This window comes from Aquarana catesbeiana, linkage group LG02 (genome assembly GCF_042186555.1).
Source record: "Aquarana catesbeiana isolate 2022-GZ linkage group LG02, ASM4218655v1, whole genome shotgun sequence".
Classification (NCBI taxonomy): domain Eukaryota; kingdom Metazoa; phylum Chordata; class Amphibia; order Anura; family Ranidae; genus Aquarana; species Aquarana catesbeiana.
Window position 1 is genome coordinate 290,558,326 of NC_133325.1, and position 24,121 is coordinate 290,582,446.

Consider the following 24,121-nt stretch of genomic DNA (forward strand, 5'->3'; position numbering starts at 1 on the left):
GCAACACTTTTTTTAATTTTGGATAGAGTAAAGAAAGGTTTTGACCCCTGTCACTTTTGTTTGCCATCTGTGTCCCATTGGGGAGATTTATCTTCACTTCCTGTCCCATAGCCAAAACAGGAAGTGAGAGGAAATCCCTGCAAATTAAGGGGATCCATTGGGGCCCCACGGGTCACCAGGACAAGTGTCCCCATTGGAAAACTTCTCCTTTATTGATTTTTTGGGAACAACCCAAATTTGGGATTTCCTTTTACTTTCACTTTTAATGATAACCATAAACAGGACAAAGAGTTTGAATCTCCCTAAGAGGGTCACAGACAGCAATAAAAACTGATGTGTTCTAATCTATCTTCACTCTTTCCAAAACTTAGTTCTACTTTAATGTCTCTTTTCTGTCCTTGTGTCAGCCAATCCAGTCATTTCTTGCCCGGCTAGAAAAACTTTCCCAGGTTTACGCTTTTTAAGCCTTTATCTAAAACTGAAAAGTTTTGGCTGCAATTGGGTTTCTAAGGTTCTGCTATTTAGCCAATATTTATATTTCTGTGAAACCACATATGTTTAAATTACCAAGTGTTCTTTTATTTTCTTATATTTAAAGAATGTGAAATGTTTACTACAGGTTTGTGCCAAATTTTTAAAGAAGTACAGCAATGAAAGCTTAAGGTTTTACTCTGTCTCAAGTTTTGACATTGCAGTTGAAAAAATTTATTTTATCACTGCATTTTTGCAATACTTCTCTCGGCCTGGTAGTATTGACAGACAATTCTGAGGCCACAATCAAGAGAATAAAGAAAACAAATATGATCGAGCTGCCCAAAGCCGTGTTTCCTTTTTTTTTTTTTTAAATCTTTATTTAAACCATTTTCATACAGGCAGGCATGGGAGAAACAATATTAAGGGAATGGCCAAACAGATTCAGCTCAAACGGTGCATTGCTGCAAAAGAAGATGCTCGGTATCAAAAGACATGTTACAATATCTTGATCACCACTAATGGATGGCATTAATGTTCTCACTATCCTGTCCATACTTCCAAAGCAGTGGTTTTTAAAAGAATGTTGGATGGATAAAATGGAAAACTGTAACAGAGTGCTAAAAACCTTTAACTTCTATTGTGCAGGCAATTTCAAGTGACCTTTATTATCTTACTATGAATTTACACTAAAATGTGTTTTGGCTCCCTGAAATGCAGTAATCTATACATAGATTTAAAATGTTTTTTTCTTATTTAAGTAAAATCAGCTAGTAAATTTTCATGATGGGCACTTTTGCACAATGTCTGCCATTATGAAATTCAGTGCTGCTACCTTTTTGAGTGCTAATTTTAAATGTACTAATTTGTTTTTAGTACCCAAACTGCTTGAACACTTAATATTCAGTCACTAAAAGAAAGCTAGTTAGCACTTACCTAATCTTACAATATGCAGTATTTGGCATACAACAGTTCTCTGGCTTTCTGAACACAGAACCCATTGGTCACTTAAAATCTGCCATTTACTATGCCAATAGAGTAGTGTCACAATAGGTTTGGTGTTGTGATTTCACTGTTAATGAAGCTGAATACAGTCTGTTACAATGCTCTTGAACCTGCATGTGAATAAAGTCAGCTGTATGTGCACAGTGCATGCTGGAAGTTTAAAGGCTACATTCACCTTTTGAAACTTGTTACATCCGTATTTAGGGCGTAACCTGTTCCAAGTCGTGCTCCGTTCACCCCCTCACCACTTACTCTGAGACAGCGGGCAGGGGATCCTCTCCCCTGTACTGGCTGACACATTTTAAAAACAATGCAATCAGGTCATTCATTCAAAGCAGTCTGTGAATGAAGAAGATACAAGTCCCACCTCCACTGGGAATGACAGCTTATAGTTCTTAATGAACTGTGGGCGGTGCTGATGAGTGCCCTCATAGTTTGACTGTTCTTCCAGCTTTCACTCAACCTTTACAGAGATCTGAGCATGACCGCTGGAGTAAGTGTCAGCAGGAGCCTGACATTGCACCTGTGATCCACTGATCGTGGGTGCAATGCGTTACAGGCTTTTGTAGGAAAAAATTTTAAATGCACATTTTTTTTCTGCAAAAATGTGTCTTTATTATTTCCTAAAAATTAAGCTTGGCCTTTAAAAATGTTTTTCCTGCTGATTTTACAACGGACATAGAGAGCCACAAAACGTTTTCAGAGTACACAGCACATTGGGTATTGTCTTTTCCTGTTTAGTTAAAGTGTTCCTTGAAAATACAAAGAAAAGGTACATTCTCTTTTGCTTTCCCAAGATTTCATGATGTCAAGTGACATAGTCATTCCTTGGCCAGATATGCCACTAAAATTTACTACCCATAAATACTGTGTACTTGTATTAAAGTTACCCCTTAGCTTGTATCGTCTAATTACATGATTAAAATGGAACTTCATACATCTGTTTTTACCAGGCTGGTACCTTATTTTTTATTTATTTTTTTTTTTTTTTAAACCAAAATGATAGTATTATTTAACGAATTATCTAAATGTGTTTTGGTGTTTGGTATAATGGGTGGAAGCTTCATACTAGCCCTATTAGCAACAAACTAGTATCCTATCGTACAGGTGAATTTCAATGTCTGTCTTTACACGTTGACCAATCTGTTGCAGAAAACCAACTCCAAGTGTAGTTCCATGGAATTTTTAACCTTTTAAATGAATAATAATTCACTGGTAATATACAGTATCTTTTTAGAAATAATGCTTGTTTGATGTAAAATATGATAATTAGAGAAAAGGCCATGGGGTCTATTTATAAAAAAATTGCATAGCCATTCGTCCAGCGAATTGACCTGTGTGTTTGTTCAAATTGGGCAAAAACGAATGCCCTTTAGGTTATTTTCTCTAATAAGAATAGAATGTTCTTTTATTATAGGCAGTCTTTGTAACAGGAGATACAATATAATAATTCTAGAGAATTCTAGAGGAAATTGGCAAATGCAATCATTGCTATGTAGATTTTTTTTAAACATGGACCCCTATGTATCTATGCATTAAATATAAAGTTACTGGTTATGTGTAAAGGTAAATAACAATACTTTATTTTTATCTTTTTACTTTTAATCCTGAAGCAACATTGCTTCAACAGGCAATTCTGTATGCAAGATCAATTTGCACTGAATAGGCATTTGGCAAACCTTTAGAATGGAGCAAAACTTGTAGTTGTCAATTGGATACATCTGTTTCCACATAGAATGGTAGGGTTTATTCATGCCATGTATGTTGAGATGCATTTTCTGTACACTGACGTGTATGTTGTAAAAAGAGCACATTTTCTGTGTGCCTTCTTTACACTATACATGTGCAGTGGCATGCCAAAAAATGCAGCTCAACAGACGTGCAGTGAGCAAGCCCTTAAAACATTATCTCAATCGCGTACTATAAATTATTATTTTAATATATACATAAAAAGAGCACTTTGTCGGGAGACCCCTAAAGGGTTTGTGCTTTAAAAAAAAAAAACACAATTCCAGGGATAAATTTTGTTGAGTAATTTGGCCTTTTTAATCAGTTAAAAAAGAAAAGAGTGATTTGATAGAAACCTTGTGCCAATATCTAATAATTGTGCTAATTAAGCTGCTTCTCAAAGTGCTTGTAGAATGCCTACTGTGCAGTGAATGAGAAGTGATAGTAGGGGGCACTGTAACTAATAAATAAATTATTTCCTATGTGTACCAATTTGTGAACAGAAGCAGTGATACATAATCTATATTAACATATAATCAGTGAAATTCTGTAATTAATAAAAATAAACACATAAATAAAAGTGAAAATAGTCCATAATTCTCAGTGAATGTTCCAACAAAAAAATGTGATTGATTCAATAAGTGTAGATATCCTCCACCGCTTGTAAACATCCAACAACGCTCAACGTGCTCTTGTAAAATAATCTGCTCACCAGACAGCCATGACCTCTTTGACCAAAAAGAAGGTCAGACTTTGCTTGTGCTGCAATCTTGCAGCCTGGGGTGGAATCTTGAACTATCCAACACTGTGCTCGCCTCTCCCCCACAACAGGTACATGAGTTGAGAAAAGACAAGGAGGAATAGTGTAAATATTGCTTAGTTTATTAAAACATTAGGAAAATAAAAATTGCCTGCTTACATTAAGTGCCTATGTCCCAGCACTGGATGGTAAAGTGTGTGTGGTCAGATGGATGCCCTACTCGCGCTGGGAATCGGCGTGCGTTCCACTGCCTCTAGAGACAGGACTAGAAGCGGGAACCCGGAAGTGACGTGACCGGAAGGCGCCTTGACGTACGTTTCATATCGCTACAATCATCACGCTTCCTGATGACGTAGCAATATGAGACCTGCGTCGAGGAGCCTTCCGGTCACGTCACTTCCGGGTCTCAGCTTCTGGTTCTATCTCTAGCAGCGGTGGAGCGCACGCTGATTCCCAGTGCGAGCAGGGCCTCCCACGGCATCCATCTGACCACATACGCTTTACCATCCAGTGCCGTGACATAGGCACTTATTAATGTAAGCAGGCAATTTTTATTTTCTTAATGTTTTAATAAACTAAGCAATATTACACTATTGGATTCTCCTTGTCTTTTCTCAACTCATGTACCTGTTGTGGGGGAGAGCAAAGGACAGTGTTGGATAGTTCAAGATTCCACCCCAGGCTGCAAGATTGCAGCACAAGCAAAGTCTGACCTTCTTTTTTGTTAAGAGGTCATGGCTGTCTGGTGAGCAGATTATTTTACAAGAGCACGTTGGGTGGTGTTCGAAGTGGTGGAGGATATCTACACTTATTGAATCAATCATGTTTTTGTTGGAACATTCACTGAGAATTATAGACTATTTTCATTTCTATTTTTTATTTTGTGTTTATTTTTATTAATTACAGAATTTCACTGATTATATATTGATATATAATGTATCGCTGCATCTGTTCTCAAATTGGTACACATAGGAATTCATTTATTTAATTATTAGTCACAGCGCCCTCTGCTATCACTTCTCATAAAAAGAGGAGGCAGGTGTGCGCACATATTTGGCATGTTGTATGCATTTTCATTTACAGTTTTTTCCTGCCACTGTAATGAACTCAGAGTTTGCAAATTTAGAATTTGGTAAACTGAGCGAGAACAACACAAATTCAATATCTGGCTTCATTTTAGACCTCCCTTGGTCTGCATACTGTTTAGAAAAAGGGCTTTATCTAAATGGTAGGCTTTCATGAGTGTTAACACTTGCTCCATTTTTCTGAAAGGGAAACCACAGCATGCCTCCCCACAAACCATGCTGCTTCCCCACAAACCAAGCTGCTTCCCCTTGCCATCATTGGAATAAAAATGGCGATACACTGGGTTCTGAATAAAAACAAAGTTAACAGACTCTTTCATCCACACTATACAACACAGATGAATGGATCTCCTGCTGCGGCTATTGTATTTTGACAGCCTGCCGTCAAAATACCTGTGACTGCGTCTGATTACATGCAGCCATGGTTCAGCTGCAAATGTTCCATCAGACTCCGACAAAATTTTGACCAAAATTTGCGTAGTGTAATGACCGCTTATCACCACATGGGGAATACGTATCTTACACAAAGAAAAGGGGGGGGGGGATTCCAGTGGGACCTTACTCCCAGATGGATTGATTGGTCATATATACGAATAGAAATCATGGATCATTTTGAAAATGGCGGCACAGTGACTAGTAGTTTTTGGGGGTTTTTTAAATTGTTTTTTTACACATGAAAATTGTTTAAGTGGAACACATAATTGCACAATTTTCAGCTCTGCCTATTCGTGTTTTTGGCTATTGACTGGAATGCAGACTAAAAACCTCGTGCCTTATAAGTATTTTTGGGAAGCATTAGCAACGCTGAGGGAATTTCCTACTGTAACTTTTGAGAATCTTCCTAAAACTGGGTACTTTTTTTTTTTTTTTTTTTGTCTGGGCTTAAAATTCTAATACTATAAAATATATATAGATAGCAGTACTTCCAACTGGTACCTGCCGAGTTTGAAGATTTTGCAGGGTAGCAGATTTAAAAGTTTGTAGCCTCTTCTCCCTATTGTTGGACGTACAAAAGCCTAACTCCTAACACTGAGAATGCTGGAGTGTGACCGCAGAGCAGCAGTGGGCGTACTGGTCACACCACTGGAGGGAGCCTGCACGAAAAAGTAGTAGGATAAGTATTTACTTATCAATCCTCTGCTCCTAGATCACTGCAAGTTTGGAATGTTTTTATTTTACTGGAGTTGGACTTTGTATGGTCTTAACTTTTTCATATGCCATGGTGTGTCCCATAGGTCATGGCATTGAAAGGGTTAAAACAATCTCATGGTTTCCTGACTTTTTCATTCCTCCTGGCAGTCCAGGACTACAAAAAAAAATCATGATGGTTTAAGGGATAGCAGAGGAAAGATCCATTCCTCCATTATATGAACCTGAAAGGGCTCTGTTCTGACAACTTCCAAGGTCCTGCCTGGCTGTGGCCAGAAAAACAGTAGATGAGGTGCTCAGTCTGCTTAGGCACAGTACAGTGGAGGGATCAAGGTCCAATAGACCCCATATATCTTCATAAAGGATACCTGCGTAAAATGATTGTAAGGCCACTTGTAATAGCAATACAGTTAAGTAAAATATGTAACTGGTTAAAAGAGTATCAAATCCAAAAAAAAAAAAAAAAAATAAAGGATAGTGCTCAACACATATTTTGTATGGTCACATGCGCGGGAGTAAGCGTAATAATTCTAGATCCATTATTTTTGGCAATATAGTTGTATGCTAGTTTGTTGCTATTTTGTTGGTGCACCTAGTGTGAGGCCTGACATATGTGGTATTAATTTACTCAACACAATCTCATTTTTTTATATTTTACAAAAAAAATTGTATTTTTTTACAGAAAATATTGCTTTTATAAACAGACATATATAGCACAACATACAAATTTGCACGTTCCATTTGTTAATTTTACAGGTTCTTTGTTTTCAGAAAATATGTTTAGAAGTTCTAAGTTTTCATGAGGGCAAATAAAAAAATGTGCATTTTAAAATGTGTAAAACAAAAAAAATAGTCCTCTCTTCTGGTCTGTTAAATGTAAAATTGAAAGCATTTTTTTATCTTTTAAAATGGTTGTAAAGGCTAACCATTTGAGACAATTGAGAAAATATCTCTCTATTCTGTTCTCCCGGTGGGTGGGGGTGCGGGGAGCCAGGAGAACACAGTGATTACCGCTGGCAGCTTTAGCCACTGGCAATAATCACATGCTAGAAAACTGACATGCTAGTTGTACCCAGGTGCATTTATGGCACATTGACCAAGTATTTTTCTGTACATGCAGGGTCTTTAAAAGGCTATAAAATTAAGAAATGTACATAAATGGCGGATACGTACTGCATATTTTTTAATCTGCACTGATGTCCACTTTAATTCTCCACCACATCTGAGTGCAGACTTCTGGGTTAAATACTTGGCTTTTTCAGCCATTTCAGTTTTTTTCATTGTGCAGTCCTTTCTGGCACTGCGTAGCCTCACCAGCGCCAACATACCCGCCAGCTCCTCTTATTGCGCACATGCATTGTAGCCCTATTAAAGTGGATGTAAACATCATTGGCATAATTTGTAAGTATTGCAGATTAAGGCACACATTTACCTACTTCTGTGCTTTTGTCCAGCGACTAGGCACCTTTAACTGCTGCAATCTCTGCTGCCAGAAACAATGGAGTTGCTTTGTCTCTGGCACCTTGCCCATTTCCAGAATCCTCTGGAAATGGGGAGAGTGCATGTGCCTTACGCAGAAGTTTTTTTAGTAGAAGAGACTTTGCATGTCAACGCTTCCAAAAATCCCTACTTACTAGCAATATTTTATTTTTACTGTATTCCACTCAAATGCCATTGGGTTTCGGTATATTCCAGCAGTATATACAGTGTACTCAAAGAAATTAATTGGGCTGTGGCATGATGATGATGGTCACGTTGGCTGGGAAGGCTGTGCAATGCCAGTCAGAACCACACAGTAAAATGGTTGGAACAGGATGGAAGGCAAGTATTTAACAAAGCAGGTTTCTGTCAGGGGGGTTCTACGGTCATTGCATACACTTTCATTTTATGGCATCAGTATTGTAATGGCATACTTGTCCTTTGTACACACGTTTTCTCCTGTCAAAGCCTATGCTTTTTTATTAAGGTTTTATAAAGCCAGAAATTAGTAAAGCTGAACATTTTAATAGTATCCAGTGCCTGTCAGTTTAAGGATGATATGCTAAATGGCCAGTATGGGAGCAATCCATAATTTTGGGCCCCAGCACTTGTCACTATTAAGGGACTCATTTATTATCCCTATAATTCTGAAAGTGATAAAACTCCATATCATTCTGTCATGTAAGCCACAATAAGTGACACTTATTCCAAATTAGAACAAACCATAAATATGCTAGGGAATTGTGCAGCTAAACCTGTAATCCCTTCTGTATTCACTAGTATAGTATGATTAAGATTGGGTGAGAAAATGGCAGCATTCTCAGCCAATCAGAAGTGCATATCTACTTTTATAAACTGACTGAGGAGAGTGCAGTGTAAGTAGACTGACAGCTTCCATGTGCTGCATCTTCTTTGTCCAGTCAGCTGGCTGTGGAATCTATTGACCAGTGTTCATGACCAAACTGTACTAATGTTGCAGTGAAGGTAGGACATCTGGTTATACTGTCTCTCTGAATCACAAAACTAGCTGCTCATAATTTCAAATATTTTCACAAATAAAACATATGCAGTTCATCTGAATTCTAGCTTAAAAATTGATGGGTTTCTCTTATATTTGTAGGACACGAGGGAAAGGTTTGTTCAGCTTATTCGGTAAATTAAAAAATAGCGTGGTTAAGCCATAGCAGCCAAGCCAACATCTTTTCATCATGTGCTGTGTGTTACAACCCTACCCTATCCTACCCTAATGAAAAAATTGTTTCCTATTCCTCTGACAATTAAAAATGATCTGTGCATTTTGTTTTACTGTAAACTGTTCTAAAGTATTATATAAAGGTTTCTTTTGTTTTGAGAACTTAAGGACATGAATGGTATTAAATCTGTAGTGGTTCTATTTTTGTGGGAGTTAAGTGAACAATTGCTTATATAGTTCTGTAACATATATACATATAAAAATATACATATATACATGTACATAATTCTGCATTGAGACCGAGGGCATCGGATCCAAATAGTGGTTAGAGAATTGTCTAAATCCTCTTCTGCCTGAATGAAATGATCTTTGTTGCACTGTATTTCTCATGCTTTATAAAGTGGTCATCTCTGTGTTCAGTGTTTTGTTATGATGCAAGAACATTACTTTGTGTTCCGTGCTGTAACTTTCTCTGCATCTCATCTGCAGAGGGGAAAAGCCATGTCTTGTGGGACATTGCCTTCTTAAGACAACAGATTACAAAATACACATATATTTCTGAATGTTGTATTTTACAGTATACATATGCCTTGTGGTTCGGTATGAAGCTGAAGTATTTGCTTTATATAAATAAGCGACATGAGAGAGAGAGCCTTTGTCATGTACAGTTTAAATAAATTTTGCCTTTCCTAGCCTGTGCCTTCAAAAGTGAATTATTACTTGTGGGAAGTGACTACCTCCTCAATTTATTATGTGTTCCGAAAACACTTTTGTCTGGTTTCCATTAAAAGTTGGCCTCAATTGAATCTGGTTTTTACAAAGAGAGTTTTACTTTGAATTTCAGACTCCCAATACACCTAGGTTAATAGAACTTGAACCATTTCAACTGTTTGATTCAGTGCAGTTTGGTCAGAATATCTATGAAAGCATTCCTTAGGGAAAATGCCCCTGGTAGTTTCTAGTTAGAACATTGCTTTGTGCTGAAAACCATGTTAAATAATATTATTCCTTTGGCATCTAAATCATCCATAACTATGTAGCAAACCCTAACATGTACCCTCCCCTTTAGGCCTCATTCACACACGTTTTTATCTGTGCCCGGTGCAGGTCCCTGTTTTACTGGTTTTGCGTGCATCCCCGTGCCAGCAGTCCAGTCCGTGTTCTTTGGGATGTAGTAGCTACACACACAGACGCTGCTTGCAATATGACATTCATGCAGGTGTACGAATGTCACATTGGGAGCAAAGGCTGTGTCCTTGCAGCGACTGCGTCTCAATTGCCTGATGTAGGACTGCTGGCGTGGGGATGAACCAACACCTGTGCGTCACTGTGCTACTAAACACGGCCCTCCCATGGGGCAAGCATTAAATCGCCACGTGTGATCGAAGCCTAAGGGTCCTTTCACACAAGCGTCATCAGTTCAGTCCAATTTTAAAAAAAACTGATGAATATGGATTCAGGTTACATTCGTTTTCACATCTATGTTTCAGTTTACCCTGCAGTACAGTACAGTTCACATCAGTTTACATCCATTTTTTCCATAGGTTTTTTTTGCAGAAGCCAAAATGTGTCTTGTCTAAAAACTGACATAAACAAAACAAATGTAAATGGATTCATCCATTTACATCTGTTCAGATCTGTCTAAACAGGAAAAGGACATAGACTAGAGAAACAGACCTGAACGGACATGGATTGTAGGCTGATGTCAATGGATGATCATCTGTATGCATCTGCCTACCCATAGACAAGCATTGTGGTTCAGTCTAGATTTGCCTGAAAAACTGACAGATCCAGACTGATCAACCCGTATGAAAGGGCCCTTATACGTACAATCAGTTCATAGCTCTTAAATTCCCTCATAACGCTTAAGATGCACAACATGCATTAAAACATGTATGCATTAATGTGTATACAAACAAGGTACATTCACATTAAAATGTATGTGACAATATGCCAACATTAGTTGCAGTACCCTGCATTACCATGCAGTTTAAAAAGTGTTGTGCTACACTTTGAAAGGATTCCATTACATTTGCTTAATTGGGGCCCACAGGCTAATGCATCTACTGCATTTTTTTCAGTGTGTGAAAACTTCAGTAATGGCAGCTCCTATACTATGTTCACAAGCTAACTTTTTTTTTTTTTTTTACAAGCTAACTTTAATCTTGAAAGGAAATTGTCAGGAAAGCAATGGTGGGAGCTACAGCTACTGATTTGCTTGTTTTAAAGGGTCAAGAGCCCTCAAATTCATTCTTTCTTTGTTACTCAGGGTTCATTCAAATAGACAGTTAAGCTGTAGTTTTTTAAGGTTGTGTCGGAACTCAAATGACAGGGCAGCACAACAATTATTTTGAAATCTGTTGATTAGAAAGATGACATTATCCAAAGAAGTGTTTTTATTTTATCAGAGTAGTTTTCTGAACATAAATATACACTGCGTGCACAATTATTAGTCAAGTTGTATTTTTGAGGATTCATCTCATTATTGGACAGCTACAGTGCGCTCGATTAATCCAAAATGTTAATAAACCTCAAACAGTTTTTGGCTTTCGTAGGAGAATATCTGTGTGCACACTTATTGGGCAACGATTAGTATGAATAATTATTATGCAACTAAATGAAAAACTTGTTTATTTACATCTGTTAAAGTGGGAATAATAAACAATTCAAAATTGACAAATAAACATTTCTGAAATTAAAAAAAAAAAAAATCAGTGACCATTATAGCCATCCTTCTTTTCAATAACCGTCATAAGCCTACCATTCATGGAGTCTGTCAGTTTCTTGATCTGTTGATCAACTTTTTGTGCAGCAGCAGCCAAAGCCTCCTAGACACTGTTTAGAGAGGTGTACTGTTTTCTTTCACCATAAATCTCCCGTTTAGGAAGGGCCCACAAGTTCTCAATAAGGCTTAGGTCAGGTGAGGAAGGGGGGCATGTCATTATTCTTTCATATGTAACGCCACAGTGGAGTATTTTGATGCATGCTATGGAGCATTGTCCTGCAAAAATATCATGGTCTTTTTGAAAGATGCAGACTTTTTCCTGTATCACTGCTTAAAAAAAGTGTGCACTGGTGCGCAGTCATGTTTAAACAGAAAGGTGCCATCCCCAAACTGTTCCCACAAAGTTGGGAGCATGAAGTTGTCTAAAATGTCTTGGTATGCTGACCAAGCCCAACCCCTGCAAAACAACCCCACACCATAATCCCTCCTCCACCAAATGATTTGGATCCGTGCACAAAGCAAGGTTCAAAAAGACATGGATGAGCGACTTTGGGGTGGAGGAACGTGACTGGCCTGCACAGAGTCCTAACTGCAACCCAATAGAACACCTTTGAGATGAGTTAGAGCGGAAACTGCAAGCCAGGCCTTCTCGCCCAACGCCAGTGCCTGACCTTACAAATTCGCTCTGGAAGAATGGTCAAACGTTCCCATAGACACACTCCTAAACCTTGTGGACAACCTTCCTAAAAGAATTGAAGCTGTTATAGCTGCAAAGGGTGGGCCATCTCAATATTGAACCCTACGGACTAAGACTGGATGCCATTAAAGTTAATGTGCATGCAAAGACAGGTGTCCCAATACTTTTGACAATATAGTGTGTGTATATATTTTCTCTTTAAAGCCCAACTAAGCCTTCAAAAGAAGTACAAAATCTTAGTTTGTCTTCTTTCTAAAACTGCTACAGCCTGGATAGAAAAGCTTTGTCCCCTGCTAGCTGCCAAGTGGGTCCCTAAAGCTTATAATAGATGGTTAGTTTTCTTAGTTTTTTGTTTGTTGTGTTTTAAGTTTTTTTTTTTTTCTTCAAACAGTAGGCTGAATGGGGGAAAATAATGATTTTTTCATCCACTCAAAGGAACATATAGTACAGCATTTATGAATGGAACAGGGGGGCAAAAAGGGCAGGAATAGTCTGCACTTTTGATGAGAGCCTGTGACAGGTCCAGTGGCTAATATTAACTCTTGCAACACCGGAAGATCACAACTGGGGGGGGGGGGGGTTATCGGTTCAAGAGGTGGGCAGAATATGAAAAATTTCACTGAACAGAGCGACAACCAGTACATGGGAAACTTTTAATATGGGTATAGTCCCTGGTGCTGATTAAAAAAAATGTAATTAAACTAAAGTTTTATGACAAATATTTTAAAAAGTGTTTAAAATAGGTAGTTTATTTGTATGGTCAACTCAAGTTTTCAACATCAGTCACTCTGTTTCGTAAACGTACGTGTAATATATAGAGAAGGAGACCTCCATCGTGTCAAATGTCGAGTATGGTGGTCCCATCCCTAATGTCATAGAACAAAGAAGAAATACCCCCCTCAGTGGGACTTTGACAGACCACCAACTCTTTATGATAAAAAATATTATATTTAATGATATACAGTAAAAAGACGAGAGGTCTGCAGGCACTGACAGATAAATGACATCTACACATTAGACCCGGACATTCATAGTTAGGACATAACCACTCTGGGACGTCTGGATATTTATCCGCCCGTTATGCATTCTATATTGAAGGCTCTAACGTTCACCTGTCCCTAGCAGCTTTGCCTAACACACACTGATGCTGGAAACAAAGTACACTTGCAACCCTTCCATTATTATGGTCTGGCGTCCATGGAATGCTTTACTTAATTAAATTATCTTTAGTGCTGTTTGAACATAGAATCATCCCATTGGAATTCAGACATTTGTAAAACATTTCCAACATTCTCAACTCTCAAAACCCCTGATGAAGGTATCAGAATACTGGAAACGAGTCGGGTATTAGAGTATATTACCCTTAGGAGAGTACATATGACATTATGATTCATATCTGTATATTTCTTGCCTTGTTTCTTTATGTAATGTATTTTTGTATCGTGTAGACGCCTCTCGTCTTTTTACTGTATATCATTAAATATAATATTTTTTATCATAAAGAGTTGTCTGTCAAAGTCCCACTGAGGGGGGTGTTTCTTTGTTCTACGTGTAATATATGGACTTATGCAAAATAGCAGACTTTCTGTATTTTTTTTGCATACACTCCATATGCTAAATGTTTTTATCATGATCGTGACACTTAGGCAGAACTGGGAATTTTAGGAATTTCTCACAACTGGTATTTGTAACATATATAAAGAGCCAGCATGTAATTTAACTTGCCACCAAGTGGTTAAACTTTAACCACTTCAATACCAGGCACTTTCGCTCCTTCCTTCCCAGGACAATTTTCAGCTTTCAGGGCTGTCACACTTTGAATGACAATTGTGCGGTCATGCAACACTGCACCCAAGCTACATTTTTATCATTTTTCTTCCCACAAATAGAGCTTTCTTTTGGTGGTATTTGATCCCCTCCGGGGTTTTTATTTTTTGCTAAACAAACTAAAAAAACCAACATTTTTGAAAAAAAAAAAAGTTTTTCTTAGTTTGTCATAAAATGTTGTTTTCCCCTTCACTGACAGGCACTGATGAGATGGCACTGATATGTAGAATTGATAGGCACTGATGGGCAGCACTGATGGGCACCAATAGGAAGCACTGATAGGTGGCACTGATGGACACTGACAGGTGTCTGTGATGGACACTGACAGGTGTCTGTGATGGACACTGACAGGTGTCTGTGATGGACACTGACAGGTGTCTGTGATGGACACTGACAGGTGTCTGTGATGGACACTGACAGGTGTCTGTGATGGACACTGACAGGTGTCTGTGATGGACACTGACAGGTGTCTGTGATGGACACTGACAGGTGGCTGTGATGGGCACTGACAGCCGGCTGTGATGGGCACTGACAGGCGGCTGTGTTGGGCACTGACATGCGACAGTGGCACTGATAGGCGGTACTGATTGGCACTCACAGGTGGCACTGATGGGCAGCACTGATGAGGTGCTGACAGGTGTTACTGCTGGGCACTGATTGGCACTGTGATGGACTCTGGCACTCTGGTGGGCACTGATTAACACTGTAGTGGGCACTGGCAGACTTTATTATTGGGGCACTGATTGGCACATCTGATGGGGCTGTGCTGATAATCAATGTGCTGATTATCAGCACAGATCCTCTCCCCCCTGACAGGGAGAGTCACTGATTTGCTCTCCCTGTCAGCGCAAACCAAGGAATGCCGTTTACCCGGCACTTCCTGGTTCACGAGATAAGCTGTGATTGGTCACAGCTGATCACGTGGTAAGAAGCCCCCGACAGAGGCTCCTTATCACGATTGGAGATGCGGCGTTTCAGACTGACACGCCACACTTAAGATCGCCGTGCTGTGCACCCCTGTGGGCGCAGGCCAGCATGTTATCCTGCTGGACGTCATATGACGCCCAGTCAGGATAACAGAACCGCCTGGCCGTCAATCTGCTATAGGCTGGGCGGGAAGTGGTTAAACAGTTTAAACCCCAATCCAAAAAAAAAAATAGAGTGCAGCATACCAATCAATCATTTAGATTTGGTTGCTGCATTAGTTTTCTTGTTTAGGCCTTTTTCCCTGTTTTCACCTGGTGATCTGGCCAGTAGCACACCTCATGTATTAGAGTGCCTCCACTCTGGATGAAGGAACACTTTTGGCCAGTAGCATTGTCAGTCTGATAGGAGAGTGTTAGATGTATGAGCAGATTCAAATACATTAACCAAATTTAAGCCAAACTCCAGCTAATATCTTCTAAGCAGTTGCAGCAGTTTTTTATTTTTGTGATAAAGGTTTTATATACAGTGCTGTGCAAAAGTTTTAGACAGGTGTGAAGAAATGCTGTAAAGCTTCCAAAAATATATATTTCAGTAGTTTTTTTGTGTTTTTATCAATTTACAAAATGCAAAGTGAGTGAACAGAAGAAAAATCTAAAGCAAATTGATTCTTGGTGTGATTACCCTTGGCTTCAAACCAGCATCAATTCTTACACTTGAACATGTTGTACACTTGCACAAAGTCAGGGATTTTGTAGGATTAGAGTTAGGTGTATGATTAACCAATTACACCAAGCAGGTGCCAGTGATCCTCAATTTCACATGTAGGCTGAAACACAGCCACTTAAACAGAAACTGCTGTGTAAGAGGCATAAAACTGGGTGAGCAACAGCAAAACTCTGCTACTAATGTGAGGTTGCGGAAGACCGTTTCATGTCACAGGTCTTACACCATGACAACACTGAGCACAGCAATGTCTTGTGTCTTACAAGGATATTTTACTGCATCAGCAAGGAAGGTCTCTCACAGTCAAAGATTTCAAAGCAGACTGGGGTTTCAAGATGTGCTGTCCAAGCTCTTTTGAAGAAGCACAATGAAATGGGCAACATTGAGGAAATTTAATGAAGGACGCTTGATGCTTATTTTCCTTTTGACATCGAAGTCCAAATCTGAAATATTTGGCTGTAGCTGGAAGCAGTTTGTTCACCAAAGGGCTGGAGAGCGGTACAATAATGAATGTCTTCAGGCAATGGTGAAGAGCAGTGGCGGTTCCTTGCAAGTTTGGGGCTGCATTTCTGCATATGGAGTTGGAGATTTGGTCAGGATCAATGGTGTCCTCAGTGCTGAGAGATACAGGCAGATACTTCTCTATCATGCCATACAACCAGGGAGGTGTTTGGCCTAAATTTTATTCTGCAGCATGACGCATAAACAAGAAGGAGGAGTCCTGGAAGTGATGACTTGGCCCCCACAGAGCCCTGATCTCAAAATCATCAAGCCTGTCTAGGATTACATGGAGACACAGAAGGATTTGAGGCAGCTTACATCTTCAATAGATCTGTTTTATTTCTTCAAGATTAAAGAAATGCCTTACCATTGTGCTTCCTTAGTAGGAGGGCTGCTAATTACATTCCTCACCCTGCATGAACTAGATTTATCAATATTACTACAATCAGCCCTCTCTCTCCCTCAGTGGAAGCTCAAGGCTAATAGTTTCAGATCGCAAACCATACAATCCCTCAATTGACCAGTGACCCAATCTGACAATAAATCAACATACATATGCTAAAAAAATATATAATACCCTCTGTATAAACCACACATTGACAGATCTCCAAATCCAGTTCAATGATCCTAAAAGCTCTTGTGAGGAGCAAACTTGTGTAAAAATGTATCTTTGTGATCACAGCAAATATTGCACTGTCACTCTGAAGTTATCCTCTGACTGGATACAGAAAACAATGTCTGTCAGCTCACATACCTAGGGAGGCTTGGTCTACTGCTGCTTTGCTTTACTCACAAAGTTCAAAGTCTTTTCATGCCTTCTTTCCTCCAAGTCTCAATGTCAGCAATGGATCTCTACAAACACTACACTCCTTCCAGTGCTCTCCTGTGATGAGCAACGTTAATCTGTTCTTCTCCACAAATTGTGGTAATACTATGAAGCAAACCAACACAAGCGCTTTTCCTTGAATAGTATCACATGTTTATTGTACAGTATATGAACATCATTGTAGATCACAAGCAGATCAGATATTCCCTCTAGGTCGGTCCGCTGGAGGCTGGGTCGCCTATTGCAGTAACCAAGGGCAACCATTTCAGCCACTCTTATACTGCTCTGATTTCCTATAACCATACGCATTTTGAAGGTGGAACATTTTTCATCCCCGCTGATGAAGAAGGTTCCACCTTCAAAATGTGTATGGGTATAGGAGAACAGAGCAGTGTAGCAGTGCGTGACCACCTAGAGGGAATACCTGTTCTGATGAGCCTATATTACAGATCTGCTTGCGAGTATAGTGGAGTATACTTGGAGTTCAGCTTTAAATTAAGCTAGTGGAAGAAAGTAATTTAAAAAGTAAATGTACTCTAATAAACCATCAAATAGGAGTATATGATTACTAATGTATGAACTAAACCATTGGTTTTTAAACATTTTTGTCCTCAAGACATGCTTAGTTTGTAATAATTCACATCCAGGTATCACTTACTTCAGTGTGAGAGGTGGCTTTATAAAGATCTATTATCAAGATGGGAAATTGCTTATATGCACTTTAGAATTTTGGTTAAAAAAATAATAAAGATTGGTGAAATACTGATTGAAGAGATGATCGTTACCTCATTCGTTTGTCATGCAAATTTTGTCATACATTATTGATGTAAAGGCCTGGAGGTGATTTAAAGGCTTATATTTGTGTGCCTTGGCCTTAGATGTTGTCTGTAAACTAAAGAAGTCCAAGCCCTAGGTACGTCATACAGGACACAATGATAAAAACATAAGATGATGTTAACTTTACTGAAAACTGCATGTCAAAACATCTAGCTTTAATGTGAACTATAGGGACTTGGAAGGTGGTTCGGGAGAAAAACAAGTTTAACTTCTACAGGAAAAGTTGACATTGTACTGATCAGTTTGATATGAGGTTTACATAAAGGTAATCTCTGCTCTGTGCGGTTTTCTGTACCTTTCATAAGCTAAAGTTATTAAACTGTGAGGTTTAGTATTTATTCTCAAAAATTGACCTGGAAAGCAACACTTTTATTTTTTTAAATTTACTTTTATTACAAAATGATTTGTTCTATAACATCCGTGCATTGTTAATTTACACAGATGCCTTCATAGCTGGTGTTAAAGAATATACCACAATGCTCTTTATTATAACATAACACTGATCTTTCATGTACATATAGACCACAAAATTTGCCCAGTATGGGATATGACTTCAAAGTGACTTCAAGCATCTCTAAATCAAAAGCAAACCATGTTGCTACCAGGATAAAATATGCAGAAGAATGTCAACAGTACATACCACAACAGCAAAAGGCTATTGGCTTTCAATCCCTAGGATATTTTTTACAGCTTTTTTTAAAAACCTGCACTGACCTTACGGCTGCCATAATTGGAGATAAATCTCTACCTTTATGTCTAATGTTATTAACGCCAGACTGATGGAGATGTTTTAGGCTGCATGAAATAAGCCTTGTGTAATTGATTTTGAATATTTTTTTAGTGGTTCACTTTTGTTAGATCATTATATACCAATATCTAACTGGTTGACTGCCTAATGAAGCATATGATAACAATTTATAATGATACTATTAGAAGAGACTGACTAAAGGAGTCGTTGCTCTGAAAACTTTACATGAATACAAGTATTAGAGTAATTATTGCCTAGTTTGTTGTCATTTTTAGAAAATAACTTTCTTTTATTCAATAAGTACAATCCATTCTGACTCAGCCTGTCCCTTGTAAGTATATTACACGGATTACTGTGATATGCAGTCATTTTGAGTTTAGCTGGTTGCTGGTCAAGCATGTCAGGCTTCTAAATGGGGTGGTGTGTCTCTAGACACCATGGACTAAATGTGTACTAGCAGCTGAGTATGAGAGCTTACTGGGGGACTCCATTTTTTGAATAATTGCATGATTAATGTAAGGCGCCATACACACTATACAACTTTTGTTGTCTGATTTCCTTTAGATTTACCAAAACCATGTAGTGCAAGGGCCTGCCTGATTGCATACAAATTGAAACTCTTATGCCCCGTACACACGGTCGGATTTTCTGACGGAAAATGTGTGATAGGACCTTGTTGTCGGAAATTCTGACCGTGTGTGGGCTCCATCACACATTTTCCATCGGATTTTCCGACACACAAAGTTTGAGAGCAGGCTATAAAATTTTCAGACAACAAAATCCATTGTCGGAATTTCCGATTGTGTGTACACAAATCCGACGCACTAAGTGCCACGCATGCTCAGAATAAATAAATAGATGAAAGCTATTGGCTACTGCCCCGTTTAGAGTCCCGACATACGTGTTTTACGTCACCATTTCAGAACGATTGGATTTTCTGACAACTTTGTGTGACCGTGTGTATGCAAGACAAGTTTGAGCCAACATCCGTCGGAAAAAATCCTAGGATTTTGTTGTTGGAATGTCTGATGAATGTCTGACCGTATGTACGGGGCATAAAGGTTTGACCTCCATATTATATGGTTTTGGTAAATCTGAATGAAAAAATCTACAGAAAATTGTATAGTGTGTATCTAGCCAAGTAAAACTTCTTTGCTAACATGGACAAGTTAGAAATCACTTAAAGCGGAGGTCCGCCAATTTTTTTTTTTTTTATAAAGTCAGCAGCTACATACTGCAACTGCTGACTTTTAAAATAAGGACACTTGGCTGTCCAAGGCGCCCGCGATGTCGGCACCCAAAGCCATTCTCTCCCTCGGCTCTCGGGTGCTGCCACCACCATCTTCGGTAAGGGAACCAGGAATCAGGCCTTGCAGCTTCACTTGAAGCACCTTGAATCAGGCCTTGCAGCTTCCCTTCTTGGTTCCCTAATGTGCATGCGCGAGTCGCACTGCGCAATCCGAATGGTCCCTGCTGTCTCTGGGACCCATGCGTGTCCCAGCAGACATCGCGGGGGACGGAAAGAGGTGTAGACTCCTGCGGGAGTCTGTGCCCAGAAGTGGGTGCAAATACCTGTATTTGCACCCCCCTCCCCCCTGAAAGGTGCCAAATGTAACACCGGGGGGGGTTCGAAAAGCGGATGTTCCATTCTTGTGTGGCACGCCGCTTTAAAAATGACAGAGGTTCTGTGTTTCTGCACCACAACAGGAAGTGAGGAAATTCCCTAAATGCGCACAACTGTTCTCATAACAATTTAGAAACTTTCTCTCATTTACTGTGGTTTCTGGGAGAGAAGGTGAAGGAAAGTCACTGCAAAGAAAGACTTCAATAAAAATTCCAGAGAGATCCTAGCCCTTTCCCAATCCTATCAGGAAAGATAAGGTCTGGTGTTCCGCTCTAATGTTTTACTGCTGTTACTTACTTCTTTTTATTGTTCTGTTATTTTAATAATCACTACAGTGCTCTACTGATTGCAGAAATTGCAAAACCGACAAAGATTAGCCAAATGTAGCAAACCGTAAATCAAAGATCTGTTGGTCTTGTCCACAAAAACTGAAATTAGTTTTAGAAAAGAATGGCTATATGTTGCTGTGCTGAAAGTTTTTTTCTAATGTGCTTGGCTATGTTTTTAGGGGTACCCTAAAATAATGTTGTAGTCTCTTCAGCGCTGAAGAGGTTATCCTGCATGCTACAGCCTCACCATCATGTGTGTCTGACACTTCCTCCTTCATGTTGATTAAATGTGTGCGTCTATGCAACCAGACCCAGCTTCACAAGCTTGCAAATTGTAACAATGTTGTTTTTCTGTTTTACATTTTGTGTTTCCTTTCAATTGCCTGTTTTAGGTAAGTCTTTACTGTAAAATGTTTGAGTGTTGTAACTACATTTGTAACATTCGTCATTGAGTTCTTTGGTGCTACAAAAGAGATACATTTTAAAAATCATGGAATTAAAATGGCACAATTTTTTTCCCCCCGTTTTTTGCAAAATTCTTTTTTTTAACTTATGCCTAGTATTTTGGAAACTATTCACAAGTTGCAGTTGTCCACTGACTTCATAAGGTAATACAGGCACCATGTTTTTTTTTATATGGATGTGTATATATATATATATATTTTTTTATCATCTTGTGTCTTCATGTATTTCTAATATTAGAGGTTTTTTCACATGCAAGATGAATGCATCTCATAAAGCATAGAAAAATGCGTTTTTTGTTTTCTTTTACTTTCTGGGATACAATGTTTACCTTTTATTCTCGATCTTCCTGCTGTCAGGTTCACGCAAAGAATCCGCTCCCCAAGTTTTACTTCCAGAAGAGGAGAAAATAATTGTAGAGGAAACGAGAAGTAATGGCCAGACTGTTATAGAAGAAAAGTGAGTTACAGCTGTGTTATAAACTATGATTGTTTTCACGTTGCTGTCCTATACCTTTTGCTTTACAATTCTTACTTACATTTTTTTTAAAGGGCTTCATCGATTTTCAGGTGTTCTTGGACATTGCTTTTAATGTGTTGTCTATTGTTCTAATTTGCCTCATAAACAGCCACAATTTTTTTTATCCTATTCATATAGTACAGTACACAGGCTGCATATTCATAGACCCTGGGTTATAAGCTACAACCTCCAGGTGATTGGACACTGGCAAAGCTTTTGAACAACTTGTGTGTACCTCTATAACCCTACCCCACTGTGTGAGACCTCAATCATTTTCTGCTCTTCACATCAACCTCTTCACTGCCTTCTACCATAATAGAAGCGCATCCAGATCAGGATGATCACAGAAAACCTTGGAAACCAGTCCTGGACCCTGCGCTGTGGGAACGAGCTATAATGTTGTTTCAGGCACTTCTCCTTGGGCACTCACCTTGGCACTCATATAGTTAGCTGCAGGGTGTTATATGGGTTGAGGGCCATAGTCCATTTCTACGGTTTCCGGACACAAGCCTGGCGTTGTAAAGAAATCTTTTGAAAGCACAGCTACTAATTATACAGGATTTATTTTGAGCCCAGAGTTGGCACGGCAGTTTACAAATTCAAGACAGACCGTACAGTTGTAGTTCAGTTCAAGACAATATTAGGTTAGGAGGACACTGTGATAGCTTACAATTAAAAAAAATGGGATAAGCCTTTACTTACCATGTATCCCATAACATAACAAATGTAACACAATTCAGCCCAGGGTGCTATATTAAAGCAGTACCTGTGAGGATGGACCATATTTGGCTTCCCCAGAAGGTGATGATGGGCATTTCTATTCTTTGCAAATGCTTGGTTTTGCACATGAGTTGTCAAAGTTCATATCAGATTGGTTGAAAAGAATCCAGGACAAGCCTAGTCAAAGTCCAGACCTAAAGCCAATATAGTTGCTGGGGCTCAAACTGAAGCTAGTATTTTCTGGTCAAAAGACTAACAACACTTTTGGTCACCTACACTGTAGCTGGCTCATGTAGCAACAAATTGATCTATAGCACTAAAGCATTTTTGACCTCAGAATGGAAAAATTCAAAGTCTAGGTCTGAACTTAATAGAGAATAGCACAGATGTACCCGACCGCAGATGCTATGTGATGGAGGGGGTGTGGGCAAAAGGGTACTTATCTCCATCTATAGTGATCCTGCCCCAGGATTAAGGTATTTTGGGAAGAGATCGCTCCATGGGTAGAGAGGTTGTCCTCTCGACCCGTGGAATTAATGCCCTTAAATGTTCTATTTCATTGGACACCAATGTCTATTAGGTCATATAAGAAAAATATTACTCCACATCTATTAAATGCAACCAAATTGTTAATACCCAGGCTATGGAAACAGTCTAGAAGTCCAACTCTGTTGGACTGGAAGAGAGAGGTCAATTCAATAATGGAGGCTTTTTTTTTTTTGTTTTTTTGTTTGTTTTGTTTTTTCCCTTTTCATCTCTTTTTTTCCTCCCCTCTTTTTTCCATTTTTCTGGGGGATATAGGTAGGGGGAAGGAGTGATGCACTTGATGTTGAGGAAGGTGGGATTTAATAATGGGAAGAGGGGACAGAGCACATAGGAGGGAAGGGTAAAGGAAGATGGATATATAGGATGGGGGGTAGAAGGAGTAGATATGGTTAAAGGAAGATGAGGTGTATATTCACTATAGATATGTAAGGGGTGGATTATGGTTTATAGAAGCCTTGTTTTTTTTGTTTTGTTTTTTTGTTTTTGGGTGTTAAGAGTGATATGGATATGGCTTATAGAAACCTCTTAAATTTTCTTTTGTTTTTTTGTTTTGTTTTTATGGGTGTTAAGAGTGATATGGACATGGCTCATAGAAGCCTATCAATTTTTTTTTCCTTTACTCCTTGGCTTGGGTGAATTGGGAACACATTTAATATAAGATATTTGGGGGAGGGAGGGGGGAGAGGGGAAAGTTTCCCTCTTTTTTTGGGGGGGGGGGGGGGGGGGGGATTGGGAAGTAGATAATTATGTGTTGACTTTTTGTGATAAATATGTTATGAAGGTTGTTTTAATGGATATGTCAAATTTAATAAAAAAAAAAAAAAAAGTGCCCTGACTCTGGATGAAAGCGCATAGGTGGCAGATTTAGACATTAGCATTGTCAGTCTGGGGGTAGGGGAGTGTTAGATGTACTAGCACATTTAGATACACTAAACCTTTTGAAGCCAAACTTAAGCTAACACTTTATAAGCAGTTACAGAAAACTGCTTTTCTTTCCGTTTGGGATAAGGTTTTTACATAAACAAATCTGATTGTAAGCACTCCTGCCAGTGTTGAATGGTTTGTCTCATCCCTGTAACTGATACATCTCGAAGAGAGCTTGTTCTTTTGAAAAACAGATTTACTGTCTGGATCACCAGTTGAAAGTAGAAGAAAGCCTCATGAAAGAAAACCAATGCAGCTGCAATATAATGTTTGCTTTTAAGTTTAATACGGTTTTCATCGTTCATTACAGGACATAG

The 24,121-nt window shown here is 38.9% G+C and overlaps 1 protein-coding gene across 6 annotated transcripts in view; it reads left to right on the forward strand.

The window, feature by feature from the left end:
- The window catches only part of ARHGEF7 (Rho guanine nucleotide exchange factor 7), a 271,356-nt gene that overhangs the window by 230,283 nt on the left and 16,952 nt on the right, over nt 1-24,121 (forward strand). For all 6 annotated transcript variants that reach the window (XM_073614508.1, XM_073614510.1, XM_073614509.1 and 3 more), the window contains one exon: nt 21,455-21,554. In XM_073614508.1, the coding sequence (XP_073470609.1) occupies nt 21,455-21,554 (100 nt within the window). The remainder of the gene's footprint in view (nt 1-21,454; nt 21,555-24,121) is intronic.